Source organism: Carcharodon carcharias, chromosome 11, assembly GCF_017639515.1.
Source record: "Carcharodon carcharias isolate sCarCar2 chromosome 11, sCarCar2.pri, whole genome shotgun sequence".
Classification (NCBI taxonomy): Eukaryota; Metazoa; Chordata; class Chondrichthyes; order Lamniformes; family Lamnidae; genus Carcharodon; species Carcharodon carcharias.
In genome coordinates, this window is record NC_054477.1 from 35,365,552 (window position 1) to 35,383,728 (window position 18,177).

General features: G+C 40.6%; 1 protein-coding gene across 2 annotated transcripts in view; it reads right to left on the reverse strand.

The window, feature by feature from the left end:
* Positions 1-13,700: 13,700 nt before the first annotated feature.
* cog6 (component of oligomeric golgi complex 6) overlaps positions 13,701-18,177 on the reverse strand; it is a 135,792-nt gene continuing 131,315 nt past the window's right edge. For both annotated transcript variants that reach the window (XM_041198511.1, XM_041198510.1), the window contains 2 exons: positions 17,023-17,102; positions 13,701-14,662 (listed from right to left, as the gene is read on the reverse strand). In XM_041198511.1, coding sequence (XP_041054445.1) covers positions 14,515-14,662; positions 17,023-17,102 — 228 coding nt within the window. In that variant the 3' untranslated portion in view covers positions 13,701-14,514. The remainder of the gene's footprint in view (positions 14,663-17,022; positions 17,103-18,177) is intronic.

Below are 18,177 nucleotides of genomic sequence, written 5' to 3' on the forward strand. Positions count from 1 at the left end.
AGCTGAATATAGGGAGTTGGGACTTAAATTAAAATGTAGGACCTCAAAGGTAGCAATTTTAGGCACACCAGTGCCACGTGCTAGCGAGATTAGAAATAACAGGATATATCAGATTAATACATGGTTGAAGATATGATGTAGGGGAGAGGGATTCAGATTCCTGGGACATTGGGACCGGTCCTGAGGAAGGTGGGACCAGTACAAACAGGACGGATTGCATCTGGGCAGGACCAGGACCAATGTCCTCGGGAGGGTGTTTGCTAGTGAGGTCAGGGAAGGTTTAAACTAGAATGGCAGGGGGATGGATACCTGAACAGGAAGACAGAGGAGGGGGAAACAAGGATAGAAACAAAAGGCAAAAAAGTAAGAAGCAAAAGTGGAAGACAATAAAAACAAGGACGAAAAACAAATGGGGGTCATAGTGCAAAATAAAACTAAGATGACTAACAAGGTTAAAAAGACAAGTCTAAAGACCTTGTACCTTAATGTGTAGAGCATTCACAATAAGGTAGATGAATTAACAGCGCAAAAAGATATAAACGGTTATGATACAGTTGCAATTACAGAGACATGGCTGCAGGGTGACCAAGGATGGGAACTGAACATTCAGGGGTATTCAATATTTAGGAAGGACAGACAAATAGGGAAAGGAGCTGAGGTAGCATTGTTAATAAGGATTAAATCAATGCAATAGCGAGGAAGGATATTGGCTTGGAAAATCATGATGTGGAATCTGTTTGGGTGGAAATAAAAAACACCAAGGGGAAGAAAACGTTGGTGGGGGTTGTCTATAGGCCCCCCAAACAGTAATGGAGATGTAAGGGAAGGCATTAAGCAGGAATTAGACACATATGCAATAGGGTACTATAATCATGGGAGACTTTAATCTACATATAGATTGGACAAACTAAACCAGCAATAATACTGTGGATGAGGATTTCCTGGCGTGTGTACGTGATGGTTTTTTAGGCCAATACATTGAGGAACCAACTAGGGATCAGGCTATCCTAGACTGGGTATTGTGAAAGGATTAATTAACAATCTTGTTTTGCGGGGTCTCTCGGGGAAGAACGAGCATAAAATGATAGATTTGTTCATTAGGATGGAGAATGAAGAAGTTGAATCCGAAACTAGGATCCTGAATTTAAATAAAGGGAACTATAAGGATATGCGGTGCGAGTTGACAATGATGGATTGGGGAACCTTACTGAAAGGGTTGACAGTGGATAGGCAATGGCTAATATTTAAGGAATGTATGCATGAAGTACAACAATTATTCATTCCTGTCCTGGTAAAAATAAAACAGGAAAGGTGGCTCAACCATGGCTTTCAAAAGAAATTAGGGATAGTATTAGATCCAAAGAAGAGACATATAAAATTGCCAGAACAAAGCAGCAAGCCTGAGGATTGGAAGCAGTTTAGATTTCAGCAAAAGTGGACAAAAAGATTGATCATGAAGGGGAAAATGGAGTATGAGAGTAAACTTGCAAAGAACATAAAAACAACTGTAAAAGCTTCTATAAATATGTGAAGAGAAAAGGATTAGTGAAGACAAATGTAGGTCCCTTATAGGCAGAAACAGGTGACATTATAATAGGGATCAAAGAAATGGCAGAAGAATTGATCACATATTTTGGTTCTGTCTTCACAGAAGAGGAAACAAATAATTTCCCAGAAATATTAGGGAACTAAGGGTCTGGTGAGAGGGAGGAATTGAAGAAAATCAGTATTAGTAAAAAAAATGCTGCTAGAGAAATGAATGGGTTAAAGGCTGAAAAATCCTCAGGGCCTGATAATCTACACCCCAGAGTGCTAAAGAAAGTGGCCCTGGAAATATTGGATGGATTGGTTATCTTCCAAAATTCTATGGACTCTGGAGCAGTTCCTGCAGATTAGAGGGTGACAAATGTAACCCCACCATTTAAAAAAGGAGAGAGAGAAAAAAGAGAGAATTACAGACCAATTAGCCAGCAACAGCAGAGGGGAAAATGTTAATGTATTATAAAAGATATGGGGAGGATCTTCGGCTTGGCGAACGGGGGCGGGGCCCGCTCGCCGAGATGTAAAATGACGAGGGGTGATGTCGGGTGTGTTTCCTGACGTCACTGCACGTCATTTAGATTTTCAGTCCGGCGGGCACGCAGCCTATTAAGTCCATTTAACTAATAACTAAAGTAATTAACGGAGCTGCCCGTCCAACCTTAAAGTTGATGGGCAGGTGAAGAGCCCAGGTGGCTTTTGCATTTTTCATGGAGCCTCATCAATGGGCAGGATGAAGTTTCATGAATGGTTTAAAATTTTCTCTAAAATTTTTATTGAAATTAATGCACATGTCCCAGCTCATGTGACAGTTTCACATGAGGGGACATGTTATAAAAAATTTTTCAACACTTTATTGAACTGTTAAAACTTAAAACTAATCTCCCTAAGGCACAGAGGTGCCTCAGGGAGATTTCTGCGCTCTTTCGCGCACCCCTCCCCCACCCTGCCCAGAAAGGGAGCGCACAGCGCTTCCGGGTGCAAGTCTTGCTGGGGGGTCTTAATTGGCCCGCCCACATAAAATGGTAGTGCGCACCCGATCGAGGGCGCTGATCGGGTCCGGGTCCATGCCCATCCACGCCTGCCCTTGCACAATGCCCCCATGGGGGGAAAATTCTACCCATGGTAACAAGACTTGGAAAGCATTAACAGGATTAGACAAAGTCAGCCTGGGTTTATGAAAGGGAAATCATGCTTAACTAATCTACTGGAATTTTTTGAGGATGTAAGTCGTTGAATAGATAATGGAGAACCAGCAGATGTGGTGTATTTGGATTTCAAGAAGGCTTTTGATAAGGTCCCACATAAGAGACTAGTGGGCAAAATTAAAGCACATAGGATTGGGCGTAAAATACTGGCATGGTTTGAGAATTGGGTGACAGACTGAAAACAGAGTGTGGGAATAAATGGTTCTTTTTCCAGGTGGCAGGCGGTGACTAGTGGTGTACCACAGGGATCAATGTTTGGGCCCCAGCTATTCACGTTATATATAAATGATAAAAGCAAAAAACTGCAGATGCTGGAAATCCTAAACAAAAATAAGAATATCTGGAAAAACTCAGCAGGTCTAACAGCATCTGTGGAGAGGAGCAGTTAACGTTTCAAGACCGTATGACACTTCAACAGAACTAAGAAAAAATAGAAAAGAGGTGAAATATAAGCTGGTTTAAGGGGGGGTGGGACAGGTAGAGCTGGATAGAGGGCCAATGACAGGTGGAGATAGCCAAAAGATGTCATAGACAAAAGGACAAATAGGTGTTGAAGGTGATGATATTATCTAAGGAATGTGCTAATAGGTGCCATTAGGGTAGAAAGCAGGACGAGCAAGGTACAGATAGCCCTAGTGAGGCTGGGGTGGGGGGAAGGGATCGAAATAGGTTAAAAGGTAGAGATAAAACAATGGATGGAAATACATTTAAAAATAATGGAAATAGGTGGGAAAAGAAAAATCTATATAAATTATTGGAAAAAGGGGGATTGGAAAGGGGGTGGGGATGGAGGAAAGAGTTCACGATCTAAAATTGTTGAACTCAATATTCAGTGCGGAAGGCTGTAAAGTGCCTAGTCGGAAGATGAGGTGCTATTCCTCCAGTTTGTGTTGAGATTCACTGGAACAATGCAGCAGACCAAGAATGGACATGTGAGCATGAGAGCAGGGTGGAGTGTTGTAATGGCAAGCGACAGGGAGGTCTGGGTCATGCCTGCGGACAGACCGTATATATATATATATATATATATATAAATGACTTGGATAAGACAACCAAACGCAACATTTCCAAGTTTGCTGATGACACAAAACTGGGCAGGGTTGTGAGTTGTGAGGAGGATGTAAGGAGGCTTCAGGGCGATTTAGACAAATTGTGTGTGTTGGCAAACACATGGCAGATGCAGGAGGACATGGATAAATGTGAAATTATATGCTTCGGTGTGAAAAACAGAAAGGCAGAGTATTATTTAAATGGTGATATATTGGGAAATGTGGATGCACAAAGGGATCTGGGTATCCTTGTACACCAGCCAATGAAAGTAAATAGGCAGGTACAGCAAGCAATTAGAAAGGCAAATGGTATGTTGGCCTTCATTGCAAGAGGATTTGAGTTCAGAAGTGGGGATATCTTACTGTAGTTATACAGGACCTTGGTGAGACCACACCTGGAGTGTTGTGTGCAGTTTTGGTCTACCTAAGAAAGGATACACTTGCTAGAGAGGGACTGCAGTGAAGGTTCACTAGGCTGACACCAGGGATGGCAGGACTGTCGTATGAGGAGAGATTGATTCGACTGGGCCTGTACTCACAAGAGTTTAGAAGAATGAGAGGGGATCTGATTGAAATGTATAAAATTCTAACAGGGCTAGACAGACCGGGTGCAAAGAGGATGTTTCCCCTGGTTGGGGAGTTTAGAACCAGGGGCTACAGTCTCATGATATGGGTCAGGCCGTTTAGGACTGAGATGAGGAAAAGTTTCTTCACTCAGAAGGTGGTCAACCTGTGGAATTCTCTACCACAGAAGGCTCTGGAAGCTGGGTACTGAGTATATTCAAGAAAGAATTTGATAATTTTTTGGATATTAGCGATATCAAGGGATATGGAGAGAAAACGGGAATATGGCGTTGAGATAGTGGATCAGCTATGGTAGAGCGGGCTCGAAGGGCCAAATGGCCCTTTCCTGCTTCTAGTTTCTATGCTTCTATTGCAATTTTTAATAAGAGTATTTTCCACCTGTGAATAATGTGATTTAAAATTAGCTTGAAAAAAATACACTGAACCATTTATTAGTTTATTTGGTATACATTAATCAATTGCTTAGTAACTTAAATATTTTTGATATGAATAAACTTTTAAAACATGCCTACTAGTGCTAAGAAAATCAGTGCCTTTGAAGAGCCTTCTCAAATCAGGGCAATCAGTGGAATATTTTTGATATGAATAAACTTTTAAAACATGCCTACTAGTGCTAAGAAAATCAGTGCCTTTGAAGAGCCTTCTCAAATCAGGGCAATCAGTGGAATCTCACAATTTCAACCAGTGTGTTTGACCAGTTTTGTGATTTGGCCAAATTGATTCTTGCACTAGCTCAAATAATCACAGAAATCATGAACATAAGTGGCTTTGGGTGTAACTCACTGAGATTTAAAATTCTCCAATCTTGAATTGTGCTGATATAACTAGCAGAAACGAGTGGAAACTCAGCCTCATTACTTCCACCAACATTTTATTTTTAATACTGAATTTTGGGAATGATATGTTTTTTTTCATATTTCAGTTTAGAGACCCAGCCTTAGCTTCAAGCACTCCAATATCGCGTGTAAGCTTAGTCCAATACATTGTGTATATGATTGCAGTGTTCAGTACAATTTGCAGTTCCTCAGATGCTGAAGCCGTCTGCGTCCATATGCAGCTAAACCTGGATAACATTCCCGCTTGGGCTGATAAGTGGCAAGTGACATTCAGCCACACAAATGCCAGGCAGTGCCCATCTCCAACAAGAGAGAATCTAACCATCTCCCCATGACATTCAATGGCATTACCATCACTGAATCCTCCACTATCAACATCCTAGAGGTTACCATTGACCAGAAACTGAACTGGGGCAGTCATAGTCTGTGGCTACAAGTGCAGGTCAGAGGCTGGGAATTCTGAGGTGAGTAACTCCAGATTCCCCAAAGCTTGTCTGCCATCTACAAGGCAAGGCTGTCCCTTAAATGTTCTCCTCCTGACACTTGATGCACTTGGCCCACCTCATTCTGGTCCTCTGTTTTTTTTTAATTCATTGGGTGTGGGCATTGCTGGCTAGGTCAGCATTTATTGCCCATCCCTAATTGCCCATGTTCAGAGGGCATTTAAGAGTCAACCACATTTCTGTGGGTCTAAAGTCACATGTAGGCCAGACTAGGTAAGGACAGCATATTTCCTTCGCATTAGTGAACCAGATGGGTTTTTACAACAATTGACTACAGTTTCTTAGTCATCATTAGACTTTTAATTCCAGATTTTTATCTGCCGTGACAGGATTCGAACACAGGTCCCCAGATCATTACCCTGGGTCTTTGGATTACTAGTCCAGTGACAATACCACTACGTCATCACCTCCCCCTTGTACTCTTTAATTTATATTGTCTCTCCATGGTCTTCCTGCTAAAATGAACCACTTCACATTTCGCCGCATTGAACTTCATCTGCCACTTGTACCCCATTCCACCAAATTGTCCGATGTCCTTTTGAAGTTCTACACTATCCTCTTCACAGTTCACAATACTTCCAAGTTTCGTATCATCTGCAAATTTTGAAATTGTGCCCTGTACACCAAGGTCTAGGTCATTAATATGTATCAGGAAGAGCAATGGTGCCAAACTGACCTGTGGGGACCCCCACTACAAACCTTTCTCCAGCCGGAAAATAACATTAATACTGTCATTCAGCCAATTTTGTATCCATGTTGCTACTGTTGCTTTTATCGCATGAGCTACAACTTTGCTCAAAAGTCTGTTGTGCGGCATTGTATTAAATGTCTTTTGGAAGTCTTTGTGCACCACATCAACAGCATTGCCCTCATCAACCCCTGTTAACTCATCAAAAAACTCCAGAAAGTTAGTTAAATATGATTATTCTTTAACAAATCCATGCTGACTTTCCTTAATTAACCTACATTTGTCCACGTGACTATACGTTTATCCAGAATTATTATTTCTAGAAGTTTCCCCACCACCAAAGTTAAACCAACTGGCCTGTGGTTGCTGAGCTTACCTTTACACCCTTTTTCGAACCAGAGTGTAACATTTGCAATTCTCCAGTCCTCTGGCACAACCTCTGAGTTTAAGGAACGCTGGAAAATTATGGCTAGTGCCTCTGCAATTTCCATCCTCACTTCCTTCAGTATCCTTGGATGCATTACATCTGATCCTGGTGACTTATCAACTTTTGAGTACAGACAGCCTATCCAATACCACCTCATTATCAATTTTAAACTTTTTTATTGTATTAATTACCTCATCTTTCACCATGGCCTGGGTAGCATTTTCTTCCTTGGTAAAGACAGGTGCAAAGTATTAATTTAATACCTCAGCTATGCCACCTGTCTCAGTGCATAAATCCCCTTTTTGGTCCCTAATCAGTCCTAATCCTCCTTTTACCACCCTTTCACTATTTAGATGTCTATAGAAGACTTTGGGATTCCCTTTTATGTTAGCTGCCATTTTTTTTTGCATATTCTCTCTTTGCTTCTGCTATTTGCTTTTTTACTTCCCCTCTGAACCTTCTAGTATACTCAGATTGGTTCTCTATTGTATTATTCACCTGACATCCGGTATAAGCACACTTATTCTTCTTCATCTTAATCTCTATCTCTTTTGTCATCCATGGCTCTCTGGATTTGTTTGGTCTACCTTTCCCTTTCGAGGGAATATACTTGACAGTGCCTGACATATCTCTTCTTTGAAGGCAGCCCATTGTTCAGCCACTGTTTTTTCTGAAACCTTTGACTCCAATTTGCTTGGCCCAGATCCATTCTTACCCCATTGAAGTTGGCTTTCCCCCAGTTAATTCTTACTCTGGATTGTTTTTGTCCTTTCTCATAGCCAACTTAAACTTTATGATACAAGGATCACTGTGCCCTAAGTGTTCTCCTACTGACACTTGACCCACTTGGCCCACCTCATTCCCAAGAATCGAGGATGTCAGTGTTTCCTTTCTCATTGGATTAGAAACATACTGTTGAAAGTTTTCCTGAAAACACTCTAGGAACTCTTGCCCCTCTCTGCCCTTTACGCTACCACTATCCCTGTCTATATTCAGATAATTTAAGTAATGCATAACTACTTTATAATTCTTGCACTTCTCTATAATTTCCTTACGAATTTGTTCCTCTACATCTTTCCCACTAGTTTGTGGCCTATAGACTACACTGAGGAATGTAATTGCATCTTTTTTTTTGTTCTTTAGCTCTAGCCAAATAAATTGTGTCCTTGACTCCTTTAGGTCATCCTCTCTGCAGCATTGCAATGTTCTCCTTAGTCAATACCACCAATCTTCCTTTCCTATCTTTCCTGAACACATTGTATCCAGGAATATTTAATAACCAGTCTTGCCCTTCTTTGAGCCAGGTCTCTTGTTATAGCCACAATATCATGGGCTGAATCTTCCATAAAGTGGCCATCACTGTGGGATTGTCACTCCGATAGCTGCTCCTGGAGTCTTTCCCTTGTAGTGTAGGAGTATCGGGGGGAGCTGAGCCATACCCCTTTTTAAGACAATAGCATATTGTGGTATGTCCAACCATTTTGATAAGGTAGGGACAGAAGGTAAGTGTGTAAGTTAAATGGGTGAGAGGATAGGGTGATTGTGTTAGGGAGAGGTCACGTGGCCAGTGTAGTTGGCTGGTAGTTGGTGGTAGTCGGGTAGTGGTTCCGGGGGATAGTTGGGGGGCAGGGTGGTCAAGGGGGTAGAGATAGCTGGGGAGTTGGGAGGGTAGTCGGGGAATAGTGGGTGGTCGGAGGCAGGTAGTCAGAGGCGTGGGGAGGGTAATCGGCTGGTCAGGAAGGAGGTATTCGGGTGGATCCAGTGCAGGATCCTGGGGGGGGGGGGGGCGTTGGTCAGCAGTATAGTTACTCAGGAGTTAGGACTGGTTTTAATCCTTCTAACTCTCCTGCATAACTGTTCTGGGTAACATACTGGCATAGGTAGAAGAGTGGCTGGCTAACAGGAAGCAGAAAGTAGGCAAAAAATAGATCTTTTTTCAAGTTGGCAAGATGTAACAAGTGGTGTGCCACAAGGATCAATGCTGGGACCTCAACTATTTACAATTTATATAAATGACTTGGATGAAGGGATGGGCAGGATGGTTGCCAAATTTGCTGATGACACAAAGATAGGAGAGTAAATTATGAAGAGGGCATAAAGAGGCTACAAAAAGATATAGATAGATTAAGTGAGTGGGCAAATATCTGGCCGAGTATAATGTGGGAAAATGTGAAATTGACCATTTTGGCAGGAAGAATAAAAGAGAAGCATATTATTTAAATGGTGAGAGATTGCAGAACTCTGAGATGCAGAGGGATCTGGGTGTCTTAGTGCAGGTACTCCAAGTAATTAGGAAAGCTAATAGAATGTTATCACTTATTGCAAGGGGAATTGAATACAAAAGTAGGGAGGTTTTGCTTCAGTTATACATACTACTAGTGAGACCACATCTGAAGTAGTGTGTACAGTACTGGTTCACTTTATTTAAGGAAGGATGAAAATGCGTTGGAAGCAGTTGAGGGAAGGTTTACCAGACTGATACCTGGAATAGGTGGATTGTCTTGTGAGGAAAGGTTAGACAGGCTAGGCTTGTATCCACTGGAGTTTAGAAGAGTAAGAGGCGATTTGAATGAAACATATAAGATCCTGAGGGGTCTTGACAGGATGGATGTGGAGAGGATGTTTTCTCTTGTGGGAGGATCTAGAACTAGGGGTCACTGTTTAAAAATAAAGGGTCACCCATTTAAAATGGAGATGAAGCAAATTTTTTTCTCTCAGAGGGTCATGAGTCTGTGGAACTCTCTTCATGAAAAGGCGGCGGAAGCAGAGTCTTTGAATATTTTTAAGGCAGATGTGGATAGGTTCTTGGTAAGCAAGGGGATGATAGGGTATTGGGGTAGGCGGGATGCAGATTTGAGGTACTATCTTTTAAGCCATGATCTTAGTAGGCTCAAAGGGCCAAATGGCCTTCTCCTGCTCCTTGTTCATATGTTCTAGTGAGTCAGAACTATCCGAAGTCTCTGACCTTGAATCGGAGTTTCGGAGGATTCCAGTTGCACAGTAATTGTCCAAAGGAAGTTGAAACATCCCAGGCAATTTCTGTGCAGTCAGTGAGTGGGGACTTGCGAGGGGTCCCACGGTCATCTTCTGGGGTACAATTCTCCGGAGATTGGAAGATCTGTGCCCACATTTGTACGTCAATCTGTGCCTATAACTCACCAATCTTATGAACCACACTCCCTGCATTCACATACATGCACAATAACCCATATTTGGATTTATTACTTTCTCCCTTTTTCTGACCCCACTCTAACAACTTACTATTCCCTATTCTAATGCTATCTATCTCCCAGAATTCTGTGCATCTTCGTATTCCTCTCTGTTAATTCCTTCTGGTTCCCAACATCTGCCAAGTTAGTTTAAATGCTCCCCAGTAGCACAAGCAAATCGCTCTAAAAGGAACTCAATCCTGACTATGTTTAGGTGCAATCCATCTGGCCTGTACAGGTCTAATTTCTGCCAGAGTCAGTCCCAATGTCCCAAAAATCTAAAGCCCTCCCGCCTGCACCATCTTTCCAGCTTTGCATTCATCTACTTTATCTTCCTATTTTTATACTCACTTCCATGTGGCGCTGAGATTAATCTGGGAATCAGTACTTTTGAAGTCCTGCTTGCTAATTTCCTACCTAGCTCCCTAAATTATGACTGCAGAACTACATCCCTCTTTCTGCCTATGTCATTTGTACTAAAGTGGACCACAACTGCTGACTGTTCACCCTCCTCCCTCAGGATGCTTTTCAGCTGCTCAGTGACATCCTTGACCCTGGCGCCAGAGAGGCAACAAACCATCCTGGATTCACGTGAGCTGAGCCACCTGTGGTGCCATGGACCTGGTTCTTGCTGCATGCCTCAGATGAACCAGCACTCTTTATCAGTGTTCAATGAAAATTTGAAATAAGTTTGAAACTGGAATGGTTATCACACAATCAGATTTGTGGTACCAAATTTGGAGGACAGTAATTACTTCATGTAAAATTATTAGGTCTGGAATAAGTGTTTCACTACAGAAAATCTTTCTCTTTATGAAATTATTCTATTCTACAAATGGTTACAATTAGCTCACATAAACACAATCATTATCAAAATGTTTAGTAGATATATTACTGCAACAGTATGATTATCATTAATGGGACAGAAAAGAGCTTCTTTCATATGCCTAATAGTTCAAATATCATAATATGAATGTCTAGTAGCTACTATATTCATAAGCAAATGGTGCTAGCTTCAATTCCTGTTTCAAATTGATATTCAAATTTAAGTACCTTTATTTGGATGAGTTTCGCCAGTTCTTATCTGAAATCTTAATATGCAATTTGAAGAACATTGCAAGGCTAAAAGGAATGCTACTTACATTGAATGCTTCAAAAGATCCAGTTTTCATGCCTCATTATAAAGCTAAAAGTTCGAGAGCACAAATCCAAATCTGGATGTGTACAGCTGCTCTAAGTTCTGTGTTAGGATTGACAAGGGACTGACTAAATTTCTTTTGCATCAAATTTACAGCACAAAAACAAGGCATTTAGCCCAATTTGTCTACGTCACTGCTTATGTTCCACATGAGTCTCTTTCTATTCTGCCCCGCTCTACATACGTCTATTCCCTTCTCGCTCATATAGTTATCTAGCTGCTCCTTAAATGCATCTATTATATTATTAACCTCAACACTTGTAGTAAGGAGTTCTACATTTTCACCACTCTTTTGAGTAAAGATGTTTCTCTTAAAAGATAGGACCAATTTGTCCACTGTCAGCTTTCATATTCAATGTCTTAATCAATGATATGATGGATGACATCACATGTGCTGGCAGTTCCGTGTTCATCCTCAAAATATTGCAGCAAGCCTCCATCTTCAGAACACCTCTCAAATGCTTTATAACCAATTAAGTACTTTTAAGTACTGTTGTAAAGTAGGATGAACACATCTCACTTAGCTTATGTGTAGACCCTTAAGTGTGCACTATCAACATCCTGGGGGTTACCATTGACTAGAAACTGAATTGGACTAGCCATATAAATACTGTGTCTACAAGAGCAGGTCAGAGGCTAGGAATGCTGTGATGAGTAACTCACCTCCTGACTCCCCAAAGCCTGTCCACCATCCAGAAGGCACAAGTCAGGAATGTGATGGGATACTTCCCACATTCCTGAATGAGTGCAGCTGCCACAACATTCAAGAAGCTTGACACCATCCAGGACAAAGCAGCCCGCTTGATTGGTACCACATTCACAAACATTCAATCCCTCCACCACCGACGTACAGTAGCAGCAGTGTATACCCATCTACAGGATGGACTGCAGGAATTCACCAAGACTCTTTAGACAGCACATTCCAAACCCACGACTGCCACCATCCAGAAGGACAAGGGCAACAGATAGATGGGAACACCACCACCTGGAAGTTCCTCTTCAAGTCACTTACCATCCTGATGTGGAAATGTATCACCGTTCCTTCACTGTCACTGGGTCAAAATCCTGGAACTCTCTCCCTAACGGCACTGTGGGTGTACCTACACACATGGACTGCAGCGGTTCAAGAAGGCAGCTCACCACCTTCTCAAAGGCAACTGGGGATGGGCAATAAATGTTGTCCCAACCAGCAAAGCCCAAATCCTGTGAATAATTTTTTTAAAAAGGGTATAGTTTGAGGTTAATCAGCTAAAACTACATAGTTGGTCAGTACAGGTCACTGGTAAGCTTCCTGTTGCTGGTCCAGCAAGGACTATTTTACCCATTGGCCCACTGGATTGGAGGATTATTTGGAGCCAGATGGCAAGAATCCGAATCCCAAGTATCATCCATGGCTTAGCTGGTAGGATCCAGTTGGTGAAGGGTCTAGAGCCTGGGGACATCAATTTAAGCTGAATGGCAAAAAAACCCAAAGGTGACATGAACAAAAACCTTTTTACACAGCAAATGGTTAGGTTCTCCAAGCGTTGCCTGAGAGTGTGGTGAAAGCAGATTTAATCGTGGCTTTCAAAACAGAATGGGAAAATTATCTGGATGGAAAAAAATTGCAGGGCTATGGGGAAAAGGTAGGGGCGTGGGACAGCTGAAGTGCTGTTGCAGAGAGCCAGCGCAGAAAATATGGGCAGAATGGCCTCCTATGTTGTAACTATTCTATGATTCTAAATGTACAATCTAGGAGCTAGTCATTGGACTACATTGAAGCAGCTGCAGAGAAGTTAGCTGCTTAGACTGCCCCATCCTTCAAGGTAATAGTGATCAATAGGCAGCAAATTCAAAATTAAAATAAATAAAAATTGCATAATCAGAAAATTCCAAGTTACTTGTGGGGGAAAAAATCTCAGGTCAACAAAGACATTAGCATAAATTTAAGTATTCTTTCAAATTTGTTTTACAAAAATGTTCCTATTATAAAATTTTTCACAACAGTATTGTCTGTGAGGGTGAGAAAATCAAAAAAAAAAGGGGACACCTATGCTCTAACAGTGCTAACCGGCAGCTGCTTTTGGAAGGGCTGAAAACCTGTTTGAAGAATTGGTTTTGATTGTCACCTCTAAACAAACAAAGTTGCAACAAGATGATTAAATGCCATCTATTCAAACAACTGGCATCTTATATAGACACATCAGCTGGATTAAATGGTTTTCCCATTTCTCATCTGTGCCAGCCCCCTCAACCCCACCCTCTTCCACCACCTTCCCCCCAGCCCCACTCCCCGCCCCAAGCCCCAGAAGGCCCGTCTTCTTTTACGGGAAAAATTTGAAATGAAGTCGCAAATTCTGACATTCAAACCACCGAACATGCATTTCGTTCTGAAATAATTTGGTAATATAAACACATGAAATGGTGCTATGGTCTTTGAACTACTGCTTGGCGTTATGGACAAACTCAACTGAATTTATTTGCTTAACCAAAATTTTAATTTAAGGCAAAATCTTTCCATATACTATACCATCACTTAACGTAATGCATTATATACAAAATAATTCTGTAATTTCAAATCCTGAAGATAACCATTTTAAACAAGAACATTAAGCCACCTTTTACTTAAGAAACATTTTCTTTCCTTTCTGTTTAACTTTTAAACAGGGCATTTGTGAGATGCATATTATCTACAAATTGGCCAAATTACCTGTAAAGGGTGACTTTTTTATTCTGGTGGAAAATGTAACCTTTTCTTCTGATTTCCTTGGGTTTATCATATTTATTATATATTCCAATGAATTTACAAACAGTTCCCCCTCCCTTTTTAATCAATGAGGTTTCTTGCATTCTACTGAAGTTTGTAGCTGCACAGTTTAACATCTCTATTCACTTAAAACTGATTAAAATAGTAAGTGCAGACCAAATGTTGCTAGTTTAGAACTGAAGATATTAAGCCTGATTTGCAGACATGGAAGTTTCTATTCACACAGTTATCTGCATAATGGCAGGAAAATGGTGCAAAGCACCTTTAGTATAAATTGCATTAGTTCCACAGTAATCAGAAAAATCTTCCCTAACAAATACTTGATCTGATTTTGAAAAGGATATCAAGGTTAAATCCCTACCCTCCTTACCTGTGATATGAGGATATTGATGTTAGCTGGATATAGATTGTAATTACATAGAGGAAGCATGCTAACTGAATCCAAAGCAAATTTTCATAGAGGATATAGAAAAAACATAACACATGCTGTACAGTGATTGGCATGAACTAGTCCTGTTGGAATTGGTTAGGATAGCAAAGTCTGCACTTGTTGTGGAGATCTTTGCAGGATTGTTGCTGGTTCCTTGTACTCGTTGGTTGGGTTCACAACTGCTGCGTAGATGTTGCTGTAGGCACCATACACTAGCTCTGTGGATCGTTTGAAAATTTTCTCTCTGAAAGTTAGAACAGAAATGGCCAAAAATGGAAATCTCATATCAGAGTATGAAAAGGCTACAGGTAACATGTACAATTGTGCCATCAGCTAGGCAACATCTAATTCCTTTGCTTTTGGACGATAGGTTTTACTAAATGAGACAAACTATTGCTCACAGGAAGCATCTGAATATTCTAAGCCTCATTAGAACACAAGAAAGAGAAGCAGGAGTAGACCGCATGGCCCATCAAGCCTGCTACGGAATTCAGTACGATTATGGTTGATCTTGGGCTTTAACTCCATTTTCCCCTCCACCCCCCCCATAATCCCTTAATTCCCTGAGACACCAAAAGTCTGTCTATCCCAGCCTTAAATGTATTCAACAATGGAACATCTACAACTCTCTGATGTGGAGATTCCAAAGATTCACAACCCTTTGAGTGAAGTAATTTCTCCACCTCTCAGTCCTATGTAAGCCCAATTTACTTAGCCTCAAATCATAGGACAACCCCCTCATCTTAGGTACCAATTTAGTGAACCTTTGCTGTACCGCATCCAATGCAAGTTTGTTGTTTCTTAAACGTGGAGACCAAAAACGCACACAGTACTCCAGATGCGGTCTCACCAAAACCCTGTACAACTGTAGAAAGGCTTATTTATTCTTTTACTCCAATCCCCTTGCAATAAAGGCCAAAATGTCATTTACCTTCCTAATTGCTTGCTGCACCTGCATGCTAGCTTCCTGCATTTTCTTTTCCTCTCTTTGAACATCAATGCCTACAAGTTTCTCACCTTTTAAAAACTATTCTGCTTTTTCACTCTTATGACCACTTAGATACATTACTCTGCCTCTTCATCCATGTCATTAATATAGATTCTAAATCGCTGAGACTCCAGCACTGATCCTTGCGGCACTTCACTATTCACTGCCTGCCCATTTGAAAGTGCCCCACTTATGCCCCCTCTTGGCTTTCTATCCGTTAGTCAATCCTCTATCTATGCTAATATATTACCCCCAACTCCATGAGCCCTTATCTTATTTATTAACATTTGTGTGGCACCTTATTGAATGCCTTTTGGAAATCCAGGTATACTGCGCACCAGTTCCCTTTAGCTACAGTACGAGATGCATTCTCAAAAAACTTGAATAAATTTGTCAAACAGGATTCCCCTTTTGTAAAACCACGTTGACTAGTTCTAATAATATTATGCTTTCTAAATGCATTAAGAGTTCCTTAATAATAGATTCCAGCATTTTCCCAACAACTGATGTTAGATTAACTGGCCTGTGGTTCATTGTTTTCTTTTTTCTTACTTTCTTGAAAAGCGGTGTAACATTTAGCAATTTCCAGTCTAGTGGGACCATTCCCAAATCTGAGGAATTTTGGAGCTCATCCACTTTTTCTGCAGCTATCTCTTTTAGAACCTTTAGGTGTAGGTCATCAGATCCTGGGAATTTGTCAGATTTTAGTCCCTTACGTTTCTCCAATACATTGTCTCTGCTATATTAATTATCCAATCTTCATTAATTATCCAATTATCCTCACACTTTTTAGCCCCTAGGTTATCATCTATTTCTGGTATGGAACTTGTGTCTTTTACTGTGAAGACAGACACAAAATATTTGTTAAATGACTCCGCTATTTCCTCATTCCCCATAATTTCTCCTGCCTCTGCTTCTAAGGGACCAATGTTTACTTTAGATACTCTCTGCCTTTTTACATACTTATAAAAGCTCTTACAACCTGTTTTCTATTCCTGGTTAGTTTACTCTCATATCCTATTTTTTTCCATTTTTATCAACTTTTTGGTGGTCCTTTGCTGGTTTGTAAAACACTCCCAATCCTCAGACTTGCTACTGTTCTTTGCACATTGTAAGCTTTTTCTTTTAATCCAATACTATCCTTAACTCCCTGAGTGAGCAACAGATGAGTCCTTGCTGAGTTTTTGTTCTTCAGTGGAATGTATTTTTGGTGAACATTTCAAATTGTTTCTTTAAATGTTTCCTACTGTTAATTTACCTCCATACCTTTTAGCTTATTTACCCAATTAAACTTAGCCAATTCTCCCCTCATACCTACGTAATTGGCTTTGTTTAAGTTTAAGATTTTTGTTTGCGATTGGAATATGCCCGTTCAAAGCATTTGCCTATTTTTCACTTTCAGATTCTGGTTGACCTGTTGTGTATTTCCAGCATGTTCTATTTGTATTTCGGATTAGCGGCATCGATTCTTTTCTAAACCTTATCTATATTATAACGGTGTAAGTGAACTGTTTTCCTGTTGGGTTATGTATTTGCATTCCCCCACAAAAAGGCTTAAAATCATTAGTACTAATACATTTTCAAAGTGTTGCTTTGAATCTTTCACATATACTCACTTTAGTGTTCCACTCAAAATGAAATTCAGTTGTGGCATTAATAGACTATCTGGAGAGGACAGATAGCGATCAAACTGGACCTACAAAACACACATATCCAATTTAATTAGTTATAGATATTCAAACATTTGCAACAACGATTTTTACAAAGTTAAACTACTGAAGTTTTATAATAACTGAAGTAAAGGATTGAATTTTCTTAATTTAGCTAGATTGGTGGAAAATAAATTATTCGCATCAATATTGATTTCAATACATTAGAAGTAACATGTGAAAAAAAATCTATATGAAGGAGCATTTTGTGCGTTGGTAATTTTGCTGTGCCGTCATAGGCACAATATAGTCTCCTCCTGTGCTGTGTCATTCTACGAAACAGAGTGAGGGATATCAGTAGTAGGAAATTAACACTGTTACAGCTTAGGCCACTTAACGCCAATATCTTGGAGATCCAGCTCAAGCACAGCTCATATCCTGGATGTGGTGTAAAGCTCCTCTACCTTGTCATTACTGTAACTGCAAACTCACAAGTGTAACCTTTTATTCCACCAGTGTTAATGTAATTTCCTAGAGTAGCTATTGTGATGGCCTCTATTTGTGATTGGTATAGTAGTAAACTGTGGACAGTATTTTGCTGTGGGGTTGACAATATTCAAAATTATTTCACTTGGGAGCCTTAAGCTGTTTGGGGGGGGTGGGGGGCGGATGTGTGTGTGTGTGTGTGTGTGTGTGTGTGTGTGTGGTGGGGTGGTGGTGGGGGAGGCAGAGAGAGAGGGAGATAGATGATAATTCAACAATCTCTTCCATGCAACTAGTTGCAGAGACAGCTGAGGCTTTCCTGAAAATACGTTCAAACAGTTGCTCTGTCTTCCAAATGCCTGGAAGGCTCAAATATTCTCCCACAAGTCTCCCAGCCATACCCCTCTGATCATGATCCTATAATCTTTTGGTCACTGCAATCATGCATCATTGTTTGCACTTTAAATTCACAATGATGCTAGGGCTGATAGGCAAGTTCGGTCTCTTTGTTTCTGATGAAGAATTTACTATTCACTAAGGTTCACTCTTATCTTGATTTTTTCCCAATTTTATTAGCTCAATCAAGAAACTAAATGCTTGAAATGTCTTTTTTAAATATGACCCTTGTTTGTTGTCCTC